At 40.7% G+C, this 19266-nt stretch overlaps 1 protein-coding gene across 3 annotated transcripts in view; it reads left to right on the forward strand.

Moving 5' to 3' along the window:
- The window catches only part of SPTLC2 (serine palmitoyltransferase long chain base subunit 2), a 63672-nt gene that overhangs the window by 34850 nt on the left and 9556 nt on the right, over window positions 1-19266 (forward strand). For all 3 annotated transcript variants that reach the window (XM_079972243.1, XM_079972242.1, XM_079972244.1), the window contains exons 10-11: window positions 17876-18011; window positions 18718-18847. In XM_079972243.1, the coding sequence (XP_079828369.1) occupies window positions 17876-18011; window positions 18718-18847 (266 nt within the window). The remainder of the gene's footprint in view (window positions 1-17875; window positions 18012-18717; window positions 18848-19266) is intronic.

Genomic DNA, 19266 nt, shown 5'->3' on the forward strand with positions numbered 1-19266 from the left:
TAAACAACTTTAGCATCACCTTCACAAATTGTATGAGGGCTTAGTAGCTCTCAAAACTTGGGGACATGTATTTGTAGATTCTATGGTACATTGGCTATTGTTAAATATTTACAATCATTCCAGAGAGCCTTCCTTGGCCAAACAGGATGTTAACAGCAGGCTCCTTGGATAGAATACACATGCCGCAGAAAACAGCATGGCCATTTCCGAAACAGGACAAGAGGCTAATGAAGACTGAATAGACTTAATTAGGTGACAGCACGTGAACATGCAATCTGGAATAGGACAGAAGCTTCCCTTCTTTTATTTCCTATTGTTCGTTCAAACAAATCTTTCAGTGCTGGCATTGTTTCTGTCTGGTACTCATAATGGTCATCCCCAGGGTGCTGTCTGAAATACTCCATGTTAATTAAAAAATATAACTTGTGGCAGTATTTGTGTTTTGCAATTGAATGTGACTTGGTTCTAAAAAGCCAGCCTAGTTTAGCAGCTCTAGACAGAGGCAAAGAGTGTGCTATTAAAAATCTGTTCCTATTACCTTCTTGGCAGGGGCGTCTGTTAACTGTGTGGTTCTTATAAATTAAAAAATTGTCCAGTAGCACCTTAGAGACTAAGTTAGTTTGTTCTGGGTATAAGTTGGTCTCTAAGGTGCTACTGGACAACTTTTTAATTTATTGACTGTGTCAGACCAACACAGCTACCTATGTCTGGTTCTTAGTAACTGAGTAGGCCCTTACCTTCAAAGTTTATAGGTGCTTCATTACTATTTTTTGCATGTTAGTATTTTTGCAATTGAGTCTCTCAAATATGTGATGTGTAGTTTCCTTAAAAACGAGCTGCTGACTACAATCCAAGAGGAGGAAAGGGTCTCTCCCCCCCCCCCCCAATATACTTGATTATACAAATGGGAAGGGATTTATTGCTCTTTCTAAAAGTCAGTTTTGGGACAAGTGTCTGCACTTGAGACGGGGGGGGGGCGGGGTGGAAAGTCAAAAATCTATTGCTCCAAACTCTTTGGATTTGGACACTTTGGATTAATAAAACATTTAGATTAGAAGCATTTTTATTTTTTTTACAGAGGTTGATAAATTACTGGATGAATGTAAATAATCTACCTACTCTTGTAAAAAAAAAAAGTTAAAATAAATAAGGAATTAGTAATAAGTAGCCCATAGCAAAGCACTACGTAGTTTAACTGTTCAACAATCAATTAGTTTGGAGCTCCATGATGCTGTACTGCACATTAACTTAGCTGGAGGAGCTGCTGTTGCCTATATTAAACTCACAATGCCTGAAGTACATTAGAACCTCTATTTTACCCATGGAGGCATTGAAAAAATGTGGGAGTGGAGAAATCCCATCTTTTTACCTTAAGAGACATGCTGTAGATGCTTGATCTTTTTGGTTTCCCTTTACTGAACTTATCCAGCTCAGTACAGTATACAATTTGATGTATGGCGACAAGAATTGCACACAGTATTCCAAGCATGGTTGCATTGTAGATTAGTAGACAGACATTATAATATTGGCAGATTTTGTTTTTATGTCTATCAATCCCCAGCATGGAGCTTTCCTTTTCTTACAGCAGCTGCTTTCTGAAAAGGTTATAATCTTTGGGGCCTTTCAGCTTTAAACAAACAAACAAACAAACAAACAAACAGAAATGGATAGAGAAGGGGGAACGTAAGAAGAACTGTATAAAGTTAGGCATAGTGTGCAGAAAGTATCATAAAACTAGAATCCAGTGAAGTTGAATGGTGGGAGATTCAGGACAGGCAAAAAGAAATACCGTATTTTTCGCTCCATAAGACGCACCTGACCATAAGATGCACCTAGTTTTTAGAGGAGGAAAACAAGAAAAAAAAATATTCTGAACGAAACAGTGGATGTATGATTTTTGTGGTTCATGCTGTGGCCACAGACATGTGATTTGACGGTGAGTTTGGGGTAGCCTAATGCAAAAATCCTGAGGATCCATGTGGATCTGTGCTTTGTAACCACGTTTTTGCACCATTTTGGCCCCACAAAACAGTGGATGCATGATATTTTGATCCAGGCTATAGCCATGGACATGCTATGTGATTTGATGGTGAATTTGGGGTGACCCAATGTAAAAATCCTGAGGATCCATGTGCTTTTACTTTCCCCCCTCCCAGGTAGCCTCCTTTATCCCTAGTGTCCCTTATCTACCTCCCGATCGCTTGCCGATCAGCTGCTCAGCAGCTTTGTTTCAACACCCCCTTCCCTCTTTCTAAAAAAAAAAACATGATCTGCTTTTCGCCCCTGGGCAATTCGGCTCCAGGGACCACACATTCACTCTGTAAGACGCACAGACATTTCCCCTTACTTTTTAGGAGGAAAAAGGTGTGTCTTATGGAGCAAAAAATACGGTACTTCTCTCACAGCGTATACTGAAACTATGCAGTTCATCACCACAAGATGTGAGGGTGGCTGCCATTAGGTGCTTTTTAAAAGGAGATTGGACAAATTCATGGATAATAAGGCTTTCATAGAGTGCTAAGAGTTAGAAGGGACCACAAAGTCATCTAGCCTAACCCCTTGTAGTGCATGAATCTTTTGCCCAACATGGGGCTTGAACCCACAACGCTGAGATTAAGAGTCTCATCCTCTACTGACTGAGCTACCAAGGTGGCTGTGATAACGTATCTACTTCCTCCAGGATCTGAGGCAGCTTGTTTCTAACTACCAGTTGCTGGAGATTGTGAGCAGGAGAGTGCTATTGTGCTTGTGTTCAGCTTGTGTGATTTCTAGCTGGCAACTGTGGCAAACAAAATGCTGGACTTAATGTACATATGGTCTGATCCCGCAAGACTCTTGTGTTCTTGCATTGTTCTAATGGATTACCAATTCTCTATCATCATATGAGGTCACAAGTTGCACACAGATGCCCCAGAAGACTTTTATGTGGAAATCTGTTCTATGAACAATGCTGCCTTCTTTGGGATTTTATTGGTCAGCCCAGCCCACGTACTGACTGGTAGCAGCTCCAAGCTTTCTGTTCAATATTCATTTTTAAACAGAGATGCTAGGAATTGAATTAGGACTTTCTGAATGCAAAGCATGCTCTCTGTGCCCAATACGTAGCTCTTGTTTTGTCTTAAATGGTAGTTTCCACCTAGAAACACCTAAGGAAACTGCATCTGCTTTGTCGTTACTTCAGTCCTCTTTTGGTTGCTATGTAAATGGCTAAAATTGCAATTCACAATCTAGAAACTAGCTCAACTTGATGAAATGCTTCCATTTTTTCTGGTATAAATGGTATCCAAGTAGAATGTGCCATGTAGCCCGCAAAGCAGGATTTGATGCTGACCTTCATGTCCCTTGCTTATAAACTGACTTTCTAAAAACACTTTTTTCCTTGAAGGTTAGGACATTTATGAGCTAAAAGTGGTGTGTGTCCTCTGGTTACTTAAATTTTATTTTTAGAGAACACTTTATTTAAATTGAGGTTGAAAATGTCCAGTTGTCACATTAGCATCTCTCATTTGAATTTCCTTCAATAAGTGACTTGTTAATGAGGTGTTAAATTATCACCTTGGGAACCCAGGGACTAGTCAAAACTAATTTGGGCAGAGCAAAACTTTTGTTGTTGTTGCTGACCTCAAGAATCCCAAGCTGTGCCAAGGAGCTGTTGGGAAAACAAATACTTTGGGGGTCATAAAGAGTTTCCTGCTTCTCCTCAGGGGTCTGACAGCTTTAAACATCACTTACTGGGTTTGTGCTTCTGGCAGGGGGTCTTTTAAATCTAACAAACGGCTCCTCCCCTTGCATTCTCAGAAGGCCCTAGGAGTAGGCTCCAGGAAAACTGTTAATCTGGCATGAGTAGAATCTTTGGCCCATTTAGAAGAATGTTAATAGATGAGCATATTGTACTCTTTATTGTAATATTTACCAGAACACCATGTTGAATGTATTTGTAGTTTTGAGTCGTGCTCCTCTTTCATTTTTTACTCAGGCCAAGTGCCTAAAGAAACTATTTGAATTGTTCCCCTTGCCCCTTGGTTGGAATAAGTTTTTCCTGTGCACTATTAGACAGGAAGAATAGTGTTTGAACAGATGCCAAGAGTCATTGCAGTTCTGTTCCTGCTCTATTCTGCTCACTGGATATCCACTTGGTTTAAGTGGATAAGACGAAAATTAGAGGCACTATTCATTCTTTGCTTTCACTTATTTAAATGTGGATCTATTATGAATATCAGTCTTTTTTCAAACCAGTTACTTTACATCAGAGCCTTCCAAACTGTGTGTTGCGACACATTAGTGTGTCACGCAAATGCTCCCTGCTCTATTCCCTGGGCTGCAAAGGGGTTAGTTTAACTTCCAGTTTGCTAGTAAAACTGAATTAATGTGTCACAAAATGATGCATGGCCAAAAAGTGTGCCACCAAAATGGAATGTTGGGAAAGCTCTGCTTTACATGTTGATTAGGCTGAATCTCTTTTTGCTTGAGGCTAGAGCTCTCTGATTATGCTTTTTTGCTATTCTTTTTTCCTGATGATCTGAAACATTACCATGATGACTTTTTTTCATTTAACTCATATGCCTAAACTATATAGCTAGCGAAACCTTCAGCTTCACCCAGCCTCTATCTACCATGTTGAGAACTTCAGCTAGAATTTGCTAAAAACTGTACGGTGCTAAGCTTATAGCTTCTGTTGCCACCATTGACTGTTTTGCTTTTACCTGAGGCTAACAAGGTGCAAATGAGTTTGGGTTGAATTTTTTAATGTCCCTTTATATATCCTTACATAACTTTCCTGTGTTTTTTACCAAGTGTGCCATACCATGGGTATATTCATCTCCCTTCCTAGGAAATTGTCAACGACATGAACTTCCTTCTCTATCAGTGATGTGGCCTCAAATATTTAAGCTTTGCTTCCAATTTTAATAGTGGATTGTTTCCTTTTCCAGGGTGCATGAACATTATCTCACTTTAAAGTATTGTAGTCCATTTTACATATAAAAATGAGTTAACGGATAGTCTTGGGCATTGGATAGCTCAGTTGGTTAGAGTGTGGTGCTGCTAATGCCACGGTTGCAGGCTCAATCCTCGTATGGGACAACTGCAAATTCCTGCATTCCAGTGGGTTGGAATAGATGATCATCAGCGTCCCTTCCAACTCTACAATTCTATGATTCTATGATCTGAATTTCTTGCATTCCAGGATAATGCATCCTAATGTGGAATGTATTCTCTATTGGACTGCCTGAATATATTGCATTTTCCCATACATCATTTTCCTTTTCGTAAGATTAATGATTTTTGTAGAAGTAACTGATTAGCAATAAACTCTGGAGAAAAATGGGAGATGAGCAAGTTGCTTTGAAACTCTAAAAGGAAAGAAGATTTCTCTGTTTTCTTATACTCGTCACGTGCACAAAACTTTTTTCATTTAATCGTATTGCTTCTCTGAATTCAGAAGGGTGGTTAAGCTTTGATATTGGCCTTTCTAGGAAAAACAAGCAGATGGTAAATATACTCTGCACTCCCTGTTATATTAAACGACTAAATTGTTTCCATGAAACGCCTTGTAAACATCCCTCATAGAACACTCTCCTCTGAAGTCTGCAAATTCCATGGCTTGTAAAGAAAGTGGTATTTGTACATGTTCCTGATGTTCCCACCCTCTGTCACTTGTTGGTCAGAATTACCCATACAACTTACAAGCACGCTTGGACAAAAGGTTATGAGATGAGCATGTTTACTGCCCAAAGGCTAACCCTAACCCTTGTTCTCTATATGTTTACAGTTACTTTTGAATGTATGAGAACAATGCATTTTGGGTTTTATTCTATATCTGCTGAGGTGTGTGTTTAAAGATCAAAGCATGGCTGTCAGTTCAGCAGACATAGTCCTAGTCTCCTCCCTTTCCAAGACTAATAGTTTTTATTTCTTTTGAAACCTGGCACTTCATGTGTTTCATATGTCTGCCATTGGCATGGGTTCAGATGGTGGTGTCCGTGATTACTTTACAGATTCTGGTATGCTTGTATGGCATGCCATTTCAGTGGCTAGATATGTTGACAAAATGCAAGTTGCTGATCTGACCATGCCGTGTAGGAGGGCACACAAAATCCTTTCTTCCATGAATGCTGAATGAAGAAAAGATCACTGAATGGAACTGAATGGAAAGAGCTTGACTTGTGAATTTGAAGCTTCAAATCTAATGACCTCAGAGCAAGAGATATATATATTCTTGCAGTAATAGATGCCAGTTATTGTATGAATATTGCAACCTTATCAAACAGAATGTGCTTAACCGGTTTTCTCCCCTTCTGAAAAGAGGGGGCATACTGTTCAAGTGAACTGTATGCCAACCTGTAAAACCCATAGGCTTAGCAACAAAATGTAATGAGGCATTGTTGACAGTTGTTGTCAGTGGTGGAAAGGCTTCACTGCTAGTACAGACTTGGCTGTGTGTTCAGTTAATAGAGGAGACCAAACAATTTTCTCTACGGTAACAGTAAACACTCCTCCATGGTTTGGGCTAGGCAGCCGCCGTGCATGTGCTTCAAGCACTCTTGGACTAGGAGTTGATTGGAAGATTCTTTTCTAGTATTAGCAGGAATTTAGAAAAATAAAATGTTACTGAAGAGATTGCAGTGCCACACTCCTAGCCGCTTATGCTTTCACCCATATTGCTTGTTATTAAGTTCCAACTAAAGATATTTATTCTCAAATGTTTAAGTCTTGTGAACAAAGGCAATTGCTTCTGAAATTGTAAAATATTACTAGATCTCAGAAGAAAAGCTAAATGGAAGTGTCTACCTGGTCCATATTTTTGTCCCCAGGCTCTCCAATTTTTATATTATTGTTTGTCTAATAGGACATATGGTTGCAACAACTATTATCCCAAGGAGCATCACTTGTCACTTGCTCTTTGTGAAATGAGCACATTCTTTTACCTAAAGGCCGTTCTACGGAAGGTAATTCATAAGGCCCCCAGTACAGTTGCTTCTCACTTGATTCTGCCCTTGGTTAACAAATCATTCCAATTAAAAATATGTATATGTCCACTGTCAGTTCTGAAGAAGTGAGGAGTTTCCCACTTGTTGTTGTTTAGTCATTTAGTCGTGTCCGACTCTTCGTGACCCCATGGACAAAAGCACGCCAGGCACTCCTGTCTTCCACTGCCTCCTGCAGTTTGCTCACTTAAATGCTTCTAAATCTACACCAAGTAGACACTTCTGCAGCAAATAATAGAGACTTGGGAAACCTGGTGCATTAAATCTATTTTCATCATGATTTCAGGGACCAAATAGAAGCTACATAACTGGCTACTGGTAGTTCATGAACCACAGTTTAAGCACAACAGTTATATACTGATGCAGATTGTTTGTTTCTTAATCTTGCCAGTGACAAGTATGAGAGCTGTAGTTGATGCTGATGTTCAGAACTTGATAACCTTCTAGTTGAGTACAAGCAAAATCCCTCATCCTTTGCATAGAGGCTCTGTTAGTAGTCAGTAAATTCATCTGACCTGGTCTGTCACCTGCTTGTTCTTTCTCTTTGCCACTGGTACCAGGGACAAGCTTCCCTCCCCAGAGGAAAAGCAGATCTGCAGTGGGATGTGGATTTCTGCAGCATGGGAACAAAGGGGTTCAGTATCTCCCTGCCTCCCAGGTGCTATTTAAAGATAACACAAAAGGTGTTTTAAATGTGTTCATGCATTTAACACATTTGCTGCTTTGGCCCTGGTTGCTCATTATTACTTACTGTTTTGTGTTTACATTATATTCTCAAGGTGTTAATCTTGTAGAAGCTAATAATTGTGCAGTGTAATTTGAGCCCCTCTGAAGTGCAAAGAATTTAACAAGCAGGCCTTTGGGATCACTCACTATTCAAATCCCAAATATTTGACTTTAATGTCAGCCCAATCAGCACTTCTAAATGCAAAAGGACAGATGTGTAGTAGCACAGACTAGTAAAATGTTGTAGGACAACATCTTTTACATCTGCAGAGTAACTGAAGCTGTCCCACTGAGTTGATGTTGTGGCTAGTATTTACTATTAACTCATACATGTTGGCTAACATGGATACTTCCCTTTAAAATAGGATACCCAGATCAATGCAAACTTTAGGGGAAACGGCCGCTCAGAGGAGAAGATGAGCTGATAAAATGTTAAAAAGCTGTTGTATTTCTACTGCCAAGAATCTGTCATGCAGCTTAAAGCAAGTGGGGTGGGGGTGGGGAGGATTATGTTATAAGCAGAGCATCAACTGCTGTACTCTAGCATAAAAGCGGAAAGCACTGGTCCACAGTCTATAGGAATAAACGCATGGCACGTCTCAAATGCCGGATTTGCTTAGCAATCATCATGGTGTTATGACAGCTGAGATGTCCTCATATTAAATTACAAATAGCCTGGCTATTGTACATGAGAGGTCACACACTGCTTTGAATCTGCAGCTGAAATATGAAAGGAAGGGGGTGGAATCATTTTTATACACCAGCGAAACAATTTAATTTCTATTAAAACTTCTGCTTAAAGCTGTTGTACACATCTTTAGCTGTGTTTTGTACATTGTGGCTAATACAGGGTGCTGAATCTTTCTAAGTTCGGCAACACATGCCAGGTCTAGTAAATCTTTGTAAATGATAAAACCTAGAGCAGAACGGAGATCTGTGGATGGGCCACTCTTGACTGTTTCATGTTAGGTGCGGAACAAGTTAAAACACAGATGCAAAGGGACAATTGGGAGCTTAAAGCACATTTCTGGTTATTCCTTAGCAAGCAGGATGGGCTGATAGTGCTGACAAACTTTGCAGTATGGGTGTAGCCAGGATTTATTGGGGGGGGGGGGCAGAACCAAGCTATCTGTGATGCAATTGGTGAGTTAAGTATTTTTATTTATTTACTTGATTTAGGGGGGACAGCTGCTCCCCCTTGGCTATACCCATGATTTGCAGACACCTTTGCTGGTCTGCAGAGGAAAAAAGGCTGCTTGCAGGCACAGCAAATGGACAAAGCAAGTTTTGTTGTGGTGCTGACAGTGAGACCCTTTGAAGTTGTCACCTGGTGTCATAAAAATATCAGGTGGCTGAACCTCTCAAAGTGGCCCAGGGGTTGGAGGAGGTCCAGAACATTAGTGTTTATGCAGAAAATATCTGATTAAGAAGAGTGTGCAGCAAAAATGCCACTTTTTTACACCCCCTACGCTTTAAATCCCACTTAGTGCTATCTACTGTCTCACTGTGGTATACATGAGGCAAACGTTTTCAACCTTTTTGAGTCCATGGCTCCCTTGATCAACTACATTCTTTCTGCGGCACCCCAGTGGGGCTCAGGAGCCCAGTTATGTCACCCCCTTGCCTGCAGATCTGGCAGCCTCTCACCCTTTTTCGAACACCCTCCCTTGTGGAGTGTTTCCTCAACCTCCTCTCCTCTCTCGTCTGGGCAGCAGCTGCCACCATCCCTGGTCTCTGAGCTGCCCCATAGAGAGGTGCCTCCTCACACTGCCCCACAGGGGCCTGGGACTTATCTGTCCATTCCCAACAGCAAGGGCTGTTGGACCGGCTGACTGGATTTCCTTGCCCACTTGCTTGCTTACTCAGAGGCCAATTCAGTTCCTGGCAACCAGCACCCCCTGGCCAGCCCCAGAGGCACCATTTGCCTGGGGAGCTTGTTGGCATTGTCCAAATACAGATGATGGATGATCTCTTTCCAGACTGAAGTGGAATGATTGTGTGTTTCCTTTAAGGATATAATTTCTACATGGGCAGAGTAAGATTGGTCTCTTGCAAGCACAGTTGGCAGTTCCAAATGAAGAGTTCTCACAAGGTGGGATGTTGCAGGGGGTTTAGTACTAAAACATATCTTCTTGCAAGTAAATGCTATCTGGTCCTGGACTTGAACTTTTGTGATTCAAGTAGTATACTTCATTATAGGTTTCAAAAATGTTGGGTAGAGAAACTTTTTTGATCAGTGCTTTGCTTGTTTTTGTGGCTGTGGATTTTGGCATGTATAGGGAGATTGGCCGGAGGTTAAAATAAATTTGGAAGCTGTGCTGAAATTCAGAAGAGCATTTTGGTTGTAATGAGGAGGTGCTAGTTTGATTCCCTCTGGGCATGAAAATGCATGGTGGACACTGACAGTTCTGAGTTTTATCAGACTATTAGATTCATTGGCTAGCACCTCAACAGCTTAGCATGCATGCCCAGCACCATTTCTGACAAATAACTGGACTCATCCAACCCATTAGTTAGTTTCTTTTGACAGTCTTTAATGGGAGGGTATTGTCAGAGAAACATACTCCTTGGCTGTATGCTGTCATTGAGGCAGTAATTTAGTTGCTTAGGGAGGACTTTCTGTAAGAATAAAGATAAGATAGCAAATGTACGCAACTGATTAAGTACTTCTGGTTTTTCAACTGGCAGGATTAAAGGGTATGAAAGTACACAGTGTGCTAATGAGTTTCTAGCTTTGCTTTAGATCAGGGATAGGGACTTCCGTAATCCCTGACCATTTGGGCTGTGTTGAATCGGGGTTGATGGGAGCTGGAGGGTTACAGTTTTCCCAACTCTGCATAATTAAGACCAAGAGGAAGAGTTGGTTGACTGGGTGGGGGCATATTGGGGCTCTCCTGTTGGTAGAGTGCTCCCACCAGTGAACCCAGACAGGGCTGGAACATCTCTGTCCCATCCAGGCCCCTCTCCAGCATGGCAGATCAGGGGTTTGCATCGCTCTGAATTAAAGGTATGAGGAATCTAGCTTATTGATCATGCATTATACCATCTAATAATAAATAGTACATTTTCACAGGTTAGTCAAAAAAGAAATGAAAGCTAGCTTTTAGAACTGACTTTGAAAATTCAGTGCTTTCAACATGTGGAGAGCAGCACTAACTGTGTCATAATACCATAATATCAATTATGAAATGCAATGTTACTGATACTGTGCATTGTGCCTGCTGATTTCAGAGCCAGTTGTATGGAAAGCATGTAAATCGTAACCAGCATAAAACATTAGTGAACCACAGGAACTATAACATTTTGGTACTTAACGTGCCTCTATTTTCAGCTACCTTTGCAGTTTCTTGGATTTCACCAAGGGGAAACAAAGCCGTTGGCTGGAAAGAAAATGCTGGCAAAGTTGCCAAGATACATTCCTTCAGGCTAGAGCATGGGTTCCAAAGCTTTTTCTAGTTCTATGCCAGAGGTTCAGGACATATACTTAGCCACCTTGTTTCTACAGAAATAGAGACCTCTCTTAAATCAGTTTTTGTGCATCTAGTTGAAATATTTTTGTCCATTTTGTCATATTAATCCCACCTGCCTGTCCTACATGCATGCCTAGTGGTCAGATTTGAAGAGTTTTGGACAGTCGTGCTTCTGCAGGACTGCTCTGAGAATCACAGTTAAGTAATCCATCGTGGAGCTCTGTGTTCAGCAGAAGAGAACTTGTAAAGAGCTCTCCTAATCCCTGTTGGGTTACTTGCCTGAATGTGTGGGCTGAAAGTAAGGAGGAGGTGAGGTACACATACCTCACCCCAGTGTCCCCACATATGCTGTATTCCAGTGGCATCTGGTAACCTTTGCACCTGATGGGGTGGCCTGTAGCCAAGGAGGCCATGTAGGCAAGGGCAATAAGGTCTCACTGATTGGGCCAAGGAGGTCACATGAGCGAGGTCAAGTTGTTTTGGTTTTTCCCAATCTTCCTCCCTTCTAAAGGTGTGAACACTTGAAGTTTTGGAGTTGTGTAAGTACTTGGTGCCAAACCAAACTGAAAAGTGTCTAGTTTAGAATGGGCCCCTGCTGTCACAATTTCTAGTGTGGGTCAATGTCTCCCTGTTGAATAAGTATGTAAAGCTATCAGATGAGTCTCCAAAGATTTGGAGATGCCATCAACACACTGATGTTGCCAGATTTCTGGTTTTAGAGTGTAAAGCTATATGGCCTCTCCATTTAGTAAGTTCAGATCTGGAGGGCACATGGTCTGTGTGTGTATCTGTAGGTGAGGGCAGGGTACGGTATTCTGTTCTTTGAACAAATAGTGAAGTTTCACATCTATTTGCAGCAGCATCAAAGGAGTTTTGTCTTCTGACGCCCAAGTTAGAAATGAATTAGAGTTATACGGAGCAGGGGGTTTTTGGTCACAAAACCCAACTTACATTTCCTCTGGCTTTCAGAACATGCCTAAAGCATTATTCATCTGGTTGTAAATGCAGTCCAAATACAGAATACACTTCCTCAGCTCTTTTAGCCAACCTTAGGAATCCATGATGTATTAGTCATACAGGGAGCAGTATCTGGTTCTTGGAGTAGGCATTTCTTTTACCCCAAGAGATTCAAAACTACTGGCAAGTGGTTTCCTTTTTCCCAATTCATCTAGTGCTTGGGGCCAGAACCCCCGCCCCGCCCTTTAGTTGTTGTAGCTGAAGCTTGTCCCATGCCCGATGGACCAAACTCCTAATAAGCAGTACATTCACTTACACCAGGATTTCTTGTTTATATTTTGTATACACAACTGGTTTATACTTGTGTATGAAGATATGTGTATGTCTTTCGGGAATTCTGCATAAACAGGAACATTTGTCACATCCAAGAACTTGTGCCACAATACTTTAATTACAGTTCTTGATAAAGTGATGGTACTATGCACCTATAATACTGATGAGCTTTAAATAGGCATGAGATTCCATCACCATAGTACACCTCTGCTCAAAGATTTGCAATGGCTGGTGAGTTGTTACTTTACGTTCATAGTTTTACTGTTGGTCTGTAAAGCCTTAATAGCTTGGGGCCAGCTTACTTGAAGGTTCGCCTTGCCCCATGTGTGCCTCTTCTACCACTTTGACCAGCAGAACTTTGACTTCTACATGTGTCATATAATTTGCAAGTCCATTTGAGAGGAGTTGGATCTTTAAGTGGGGCAGCATCTGCGCTTTGAAATGCTCTTCCTATTGACATAGGCAGTTATTCTCAGAAATGCAATATACATTTGTTTTTTAAAGTTTTGCTGATTTTACCTATGTTTTCTTGGTAATTATTTGAGGTTTTTATGGTATAAATTGTACCAAATAAATAACCACTCAATGCCACCTAGCTCTAAATTGAGTACAAACCTGGACTAGCCCATTATTGTTCTTTCAGTTCTCTTGCATTCCAGCTAGATTTGTCAGTGACTCCATACATGCTATATTCCATTGTCTTTTGTGCAGCACTAAACCCAAGAAAAGCAGATGTGCCAATTTCTCCCGGTAACTGAGGAGAGAGAGTAGTGTCATTCAACTGCCAGCAGCTTTATGGAGCAGGCCTTAAGAATTGTGGCCATCTTCTCCACACCCACCCCGAATAAATGTTTAAACAATTTCCCCCAGTTTCTCTCAAATCAAAGCCAGGAAAGCATATAAATGCAGCCAGAGTTATCTAAGCCTTGTTAGGTTGAATGTGGCCAGAATTACAGTGGAAATGCGAATAAACGTTTTTCTTATGTGCCTTCTCTTGTAATAATCCATATTAACTTTTATTTGATCCGTACTTACATAATGTCCCAGATTCCATTGTGAATTTCTGATTAAACTGTGGGCCAGCTACTTGTAAAACTGAAGACAGCACACACTCACTTTAAAAATGGCAAATGTGGTAGAAGCCTGAAGCTTGAATTTGCAGGAAATTAGTGTTTTATGAGCCCCCCTGGCCCTGACAGACAGCACACATAATAAAAATTAAACGCTGGATTTCAAGTTCACACTGTTGAAAAGGCTGTGCTATTAAACAACCTTGTTTCCACTACATCTTAATTTTCTTTGGGAACAATTGAGCTTTCAGGTGAACTCCTCTGGAGTGCATAGGGTTTTTTTTTTTATTTAAAAAAATCCACAAAGTTGAAATTGTATGGGAAATGGGCAAAACTGAATATTGTTCACCTAACCTGGATGAGCTCATAGTGGTTTTAGCAATGGAACCTAACTAGATTTAGTAAAGTATATGTATAATAATTGTCATAATAGGTGCTGTCCCTAGACTAGTGAAAATATAAGTGTTCCGCAGTAGGCCCAGTTGATGCAAGGTAAAAATTGTTTTGCTTGATCATGTGGCATAAATCTGGCTCCTTATGGCCTTTCCATGCATATGATCATCTGTTGACACTGATAATTTTTACTAATTTTGGGTCTTTAATTGATTAAAGTAATGATTCTTTTTAATTTGCCACCATACCTACAAACTAAAAACGTGTTGAATCTAGAGATCACATAAGTGTAATTCTGTGTTCAGAGCCTCTTGCTCACAAATGGGTTTGCTCATTGCTTTCTGTAACCCCTGAAAATTCTCTCAAGGGATTTTTTTGGGGGGTGGGGTGGGGAATATCTTCCATCAGTGTGGATGGTGGCACAGGAGACTGTGGGAGAGGGAATTGGTGCAATTTGTCTAGCTTCCAGGAGCAGGAAATGTCACAGGATTGCCAGACCTTTGGCTGGTTTCAAGCCAAAAAACTGATATGTATTCCACTTAATGGCAACATGGTTAAACTCCCATAAAATGGAGATAATACTTCTTAACTAGTCTGGTTCTTGAAACCGGGGATATTGCAAGTGGTGGTTTCATACTTGTAGAATAGTACTTGGAATATTCACAGCAATGCTTCTTAAATGGAAACTTGCTGTTCACTGTTTAGGGTTTATCATTACAGGTAGGTAGCTGTGTTGGTCTGCCGTAGTCGAAACAAAATAAAAAAAATCCTTCCAGTAGCACCTTAGAGACCAACTAAGTTTGTTATTGGTATGAGTTTTCGTGTGCATGCACACTTCTTCAGATACCAAGTGTGCATGCACATGAAAGCTCATACCAGTAACAAACTTAGTTGGTCTCTAAGGTGCTACTGGAAGGATTTTTTTTATTTTGTTTCGATTAGAGTTTATCATGTTTGACAGATTTATGTTTGCATTAATACTTAATAACACTGCTGTGAATATAAATCCTCTGAATTTAATGGCAAGTTCTAAAATGTCTGTTATACTTAGTCTCACTGTTGTTTTTAAATTTGAAACGGAATAATGGAAGGCGCCCCCCTTTATTTTCATGGCCCTTGCTACTATTTGCAACCAGATGCTATTTTAGAGTGTTTTTATATAATGCTACAATTGCCTGGAAATTGAAGATGTGGTGAAAGTCAACTTCATTGTACTTGTCACAAGCAGAAGCTGCTTTGACTCTTAAGAGTGAATAAGATGCTTTTAAAGCAGTAGTGGGAAGTTCAAGCTCACTGGCCTTCTTATTCTTTTAAATAAGATTTCTTACCTACCTTTCACCATAAAGTGCAGATGTCTCTGGGAATCCCACCAACAGGGCATGTGTTCAATACCACTCTCCCACTTACGATCCAAAGCAACTGGCATTTGTAGGCATATTGTTTCTGATATCTATCTATCTATCTATCTATCTATCTATCTATCTACCTAATTTGTTTAATCTCATTTCGAATCTCCCTAGTTGATGGCCAACACTTGCGATGGCCACTTCTCACTCAGTGAAACTATAGAATTTGTGGTTTACTGGAGAGTTGTAGCTGACACTCCATGAGGGATGGTTTGAGTGCAAGTTGTAAAAGACTGGGTCCAAATCCAACCAAACACAGCTTAGAGTGCATTTACTCTACATAGTGTGGCTATGATTGTGAAAAAAATAATATCTTAGCTACTGACACACCGCCATTCACAATAGTACACTTTCCCCAACCCACATAGAACCATTAATGTAAACTGTAAAATGTAAACTGGAGCTTATATGAGTAGCCTTATTTAGCCAAGTCTGCCTCTTTGCTTGCATACCCCCTTGCACAGGTGTTTTGTCCCTGTAAGGTCCAGTTCACCTTAAAGGCACTGCATACTGTGAGAGAAGATGATACATGAGCTTAAGGTAGACTCCCACACCCTTGCATGTGCACATCCTGAACCCTAGCGATGTGTGAACTAATTAGAAGCAACCCTGGGAGATGCTTGATGAGATTTTTGATAGGGATAGTGCTTAGTTTTGGATGCCTTGGGCAGGAAAGCGGCAGCTTCAGAGCTAAGTGCCACTTCAGCATAATGGTGTCGTGGACAATCTGTCATCATGGAAGGAGAGTGAATAATATTTTAAGTGCTTCATTCAGAGCTTGTTAATCTAAGTGCATGCGTGGCAATCTCTACTCCCTCAGCATCTCCAAACAGCAAGCATTTGTTTTCAAGCTCCTCCAGTCACCTTTGTATTTTTGCTGGGTGCTCAAAATCAGAGCTGTGTACTTAAAAAGGCTGCAAACTATATTAAAAACAAGTTTTTCATCTACTTTTAGTGACCTAACCTATGTTTGTACCTTGGCATCAAAACTTCACTTTTTACCAGCAATAAAGCTTCTTGTGAATTGAATGTGTTATGTAAAGGAACAGACACTTGAAACTTCATAGAAACTAATCTTGTCCTCCTAAAAAGGTCTGTTGAATTATTATGCAGTGCACAAACATAAGCAGATGCACAAACTTTTAATATCCGTTTCCTTTCACAGATGACATTAGAAATAGGCATTGGAAAAGAATGCAACGTTAGTAGTATAATCACAAGCTTTAGAAAGAGGGTGGGATGTCGCATAGTTACAAAACAGATGCCTGTTTGAAAAGCCTTGTTGCAAGTGTAGAGGGAGGAAGATCTTGTTATCCTCTGTGGGTGATTACTTTGCTTTTAAACCCTAATGGCCTCCAGTGAAATCAGTTTCTCATCAAAGGACTAGCTGGGCTTTAAAACAAACACTGGTGCTGCAGGCTTCCCTTGCTTGTTTGTGGAATAAGAATTCAACTTATGCTTGGCTTTGATGAGTTCAGAGGAAATGTATTTGTTGCCGTTGAACCCTGGTGCTCCCTATGGGTGGTCCTTGCTGCCATTAGAGAGAGGGTTGGACTACCATCTTAAAAGGATGGCAGACACACTACTTATTCTCTGCCACTTATTTCCTGGATTTGAAGGTTTACCATCAGTTTCCTATAGGAAAATCCTCTGTTGCTGCAAAATTATTTAAAATACCAGCCTTTTCCAAGAAACATGCATTAATTATCTGTTAGTTTATTCAACAAGTGCAAATGCAATTCTCTGTGGGAAAATGTGGCTAATGTTGCATACTAGTGATTTCACATCACAACAAATTTGGTTATAATTTGAATAAGTAGCTGCAAGATTAGTCTTGACAGATCAGTGGTGAAGGTGCTGTAGGGGTTGTCCAGATATCTAGCTTTCTATCTCTATCTGGGTCAGGCACTTCAAGAACCTAAAGGACAGCAAGTCCTGGGGATAATGAAGTGAAGTTAAACACAAGTCTTTGTCTTTGTCCTCCAAAGATGTCAAAAACCTATTTAAGCCATAGTCTTTTTTTCATAGGCATGGAAATCCATCTAGTATTATGATACAGATATTCTTGGTGTCTCATAGTCAAGAGCTGTTAATGATAAAAAATCTCAGATTTTAATTTCTGAATCTTATAAACCAAATGGGGATTGATTTGTAACCTTCCATATCCTGGAAGTTGAGACCTTGCATCATCCATTAACCACTTGGCAGATGGGAAACTGAGGCTGATAGTGATTCTACATTCTAAGCTGTTATTTGAACCCCTTCAGTCCCTGCTGAAGGAGAATTAGAGGGATTTCTCCACTCTTCCCACTCATGTCTTCTACTTCTAATGCCTGAGGCTGGTTAGTTTCTCCAGTCAATATAATCTTGGCCACACTGAAGCCTTTTCCAAGGCAGGAGATAATAGCATTTCATAATTCTTTTTTAAAAATATGTGCTTCCACCTTTCTCAAGCTATTTTCACCTGTGTTGGCATCAAAATGTGATTTTGGAATCAGGTACAAAAACCTAATTCGTTTGATTTTCCCTTTCAGGAAAGCAGCGTATACAACAGTTGGCTGAGAACATCAGGTATTTCCGAAGACGGCTTAAGGAAATGGGCTTCATCATCTATGGAAATGAAGACTCACCTGTTGTACCTTTGATGTTGTATATGCCAGCAAAAATCGGGTAGGTTATATAGGGAGATAGTGATCGTTTAGCTCTAGCAGAAGTAGTAACAATTGGATGTATACCCAACTCCCTTCAAAATAGTTGGTGCTACAGCAGTAGCAGAAGAAACGGTTAGGGAATTGACATTTGACTTATGGGAGCAGGGATATATGAAGCTACTTCTGTAGGAGGTTAGACTCCCAGACTCTTGGGAAGCTGGATTATTGCCCGGTTCCACATCCTACTTGCCTTGTTTTTTGTCACTGCATGGAATCACAGAGCATTCCTGGATATTTCTGCACAGTGCAAGCTGCCTGCTCAGATAGCAATTGGCAAGGGAGGGGTGGTGGTGGAATTCTTAGTGAGTGAGCTCCAAAGCTGGAGTTTCTGTGTTCTATCAAAGATACTTTCAAGTTTAAGTTACAAATCCATTTAGAAGTAGCCTGCTAAAAGACCAGCCCCTGCCAAATAGAATCTTTCAGCTTTGTGTGAACTTAATACAGTGAAACCTTTCTAGAAAGACCACCTCCGGACTGAACAAAAGAGACCTTTGTATGCAGGCGCTGTGTGTTTCTAAGGCAAGCAGTCAGAACAGTGGCCTCCCAGGCATTCTTCACGAAAGCCCCCCTACCCCCTCCCCCGCCTCCAAGCAGCATAGGCCTTGTATTGCTGCTGCTGCTGCTGCTGCTGCTGCTTCATTAATCTTGTCTTGCTTCCTTCACAGTGCATTTGGACGAGAGATGTTGAAAAGGCACATAGCCGTTGTGGTCGTGGGTTTTCCTGCCACTCCGATCATTGAATCCAGAGCCAGATTTTGTCTATCTGCAGCGCTTACCAAAGAGATACTTGATATTGTAAGTATTCAAGTTTGTCCCTGCTCTGTCATCTTTTAACTAGTCTTAGCAGTTGAGTATGAAAGAAATCTTCTGGTCAGGAGCAGCACATCACGAGACATGTGCTTAGGTTGGACCAGTGTCCTCCTAATTCTGGTGTTTTTAAAGTTACTGCATTCTCTTATGATTGCAATGGGGCACTGCATAACCTAAGTTAGACTGCTTTGGTTTATAAGTCTAAGTGGGGGGAAATTCTGACCCTTGGTATGACGCTAGAGGCCCTGTTCTGAATCAGCCACGGTATTATTAAACTGTTGATTGACAGGAGAAGAGCTGTATGAAGATGTTCTAGACAACATTTCTGACTTTGTGACACTGCATTTGGAAAGAGGTTGCGTAATTTGCTTATAAGCATGTTGAGCTAAATACAATTAAATGAT

The sequence above is a fragment of the Podarcis cretensis genome (genome assembly GCF_951804945.1).
Source record: "Podarcis cretensis genome assembly, chromosome: 1".
NCBI classification, from domain to species: domain Eukaryota; kingdom Metazoa; phylum Chordata; class Lepidosauria; order Squamata; family Lacertidae; genus Podarcis; species Podarcis cretensis.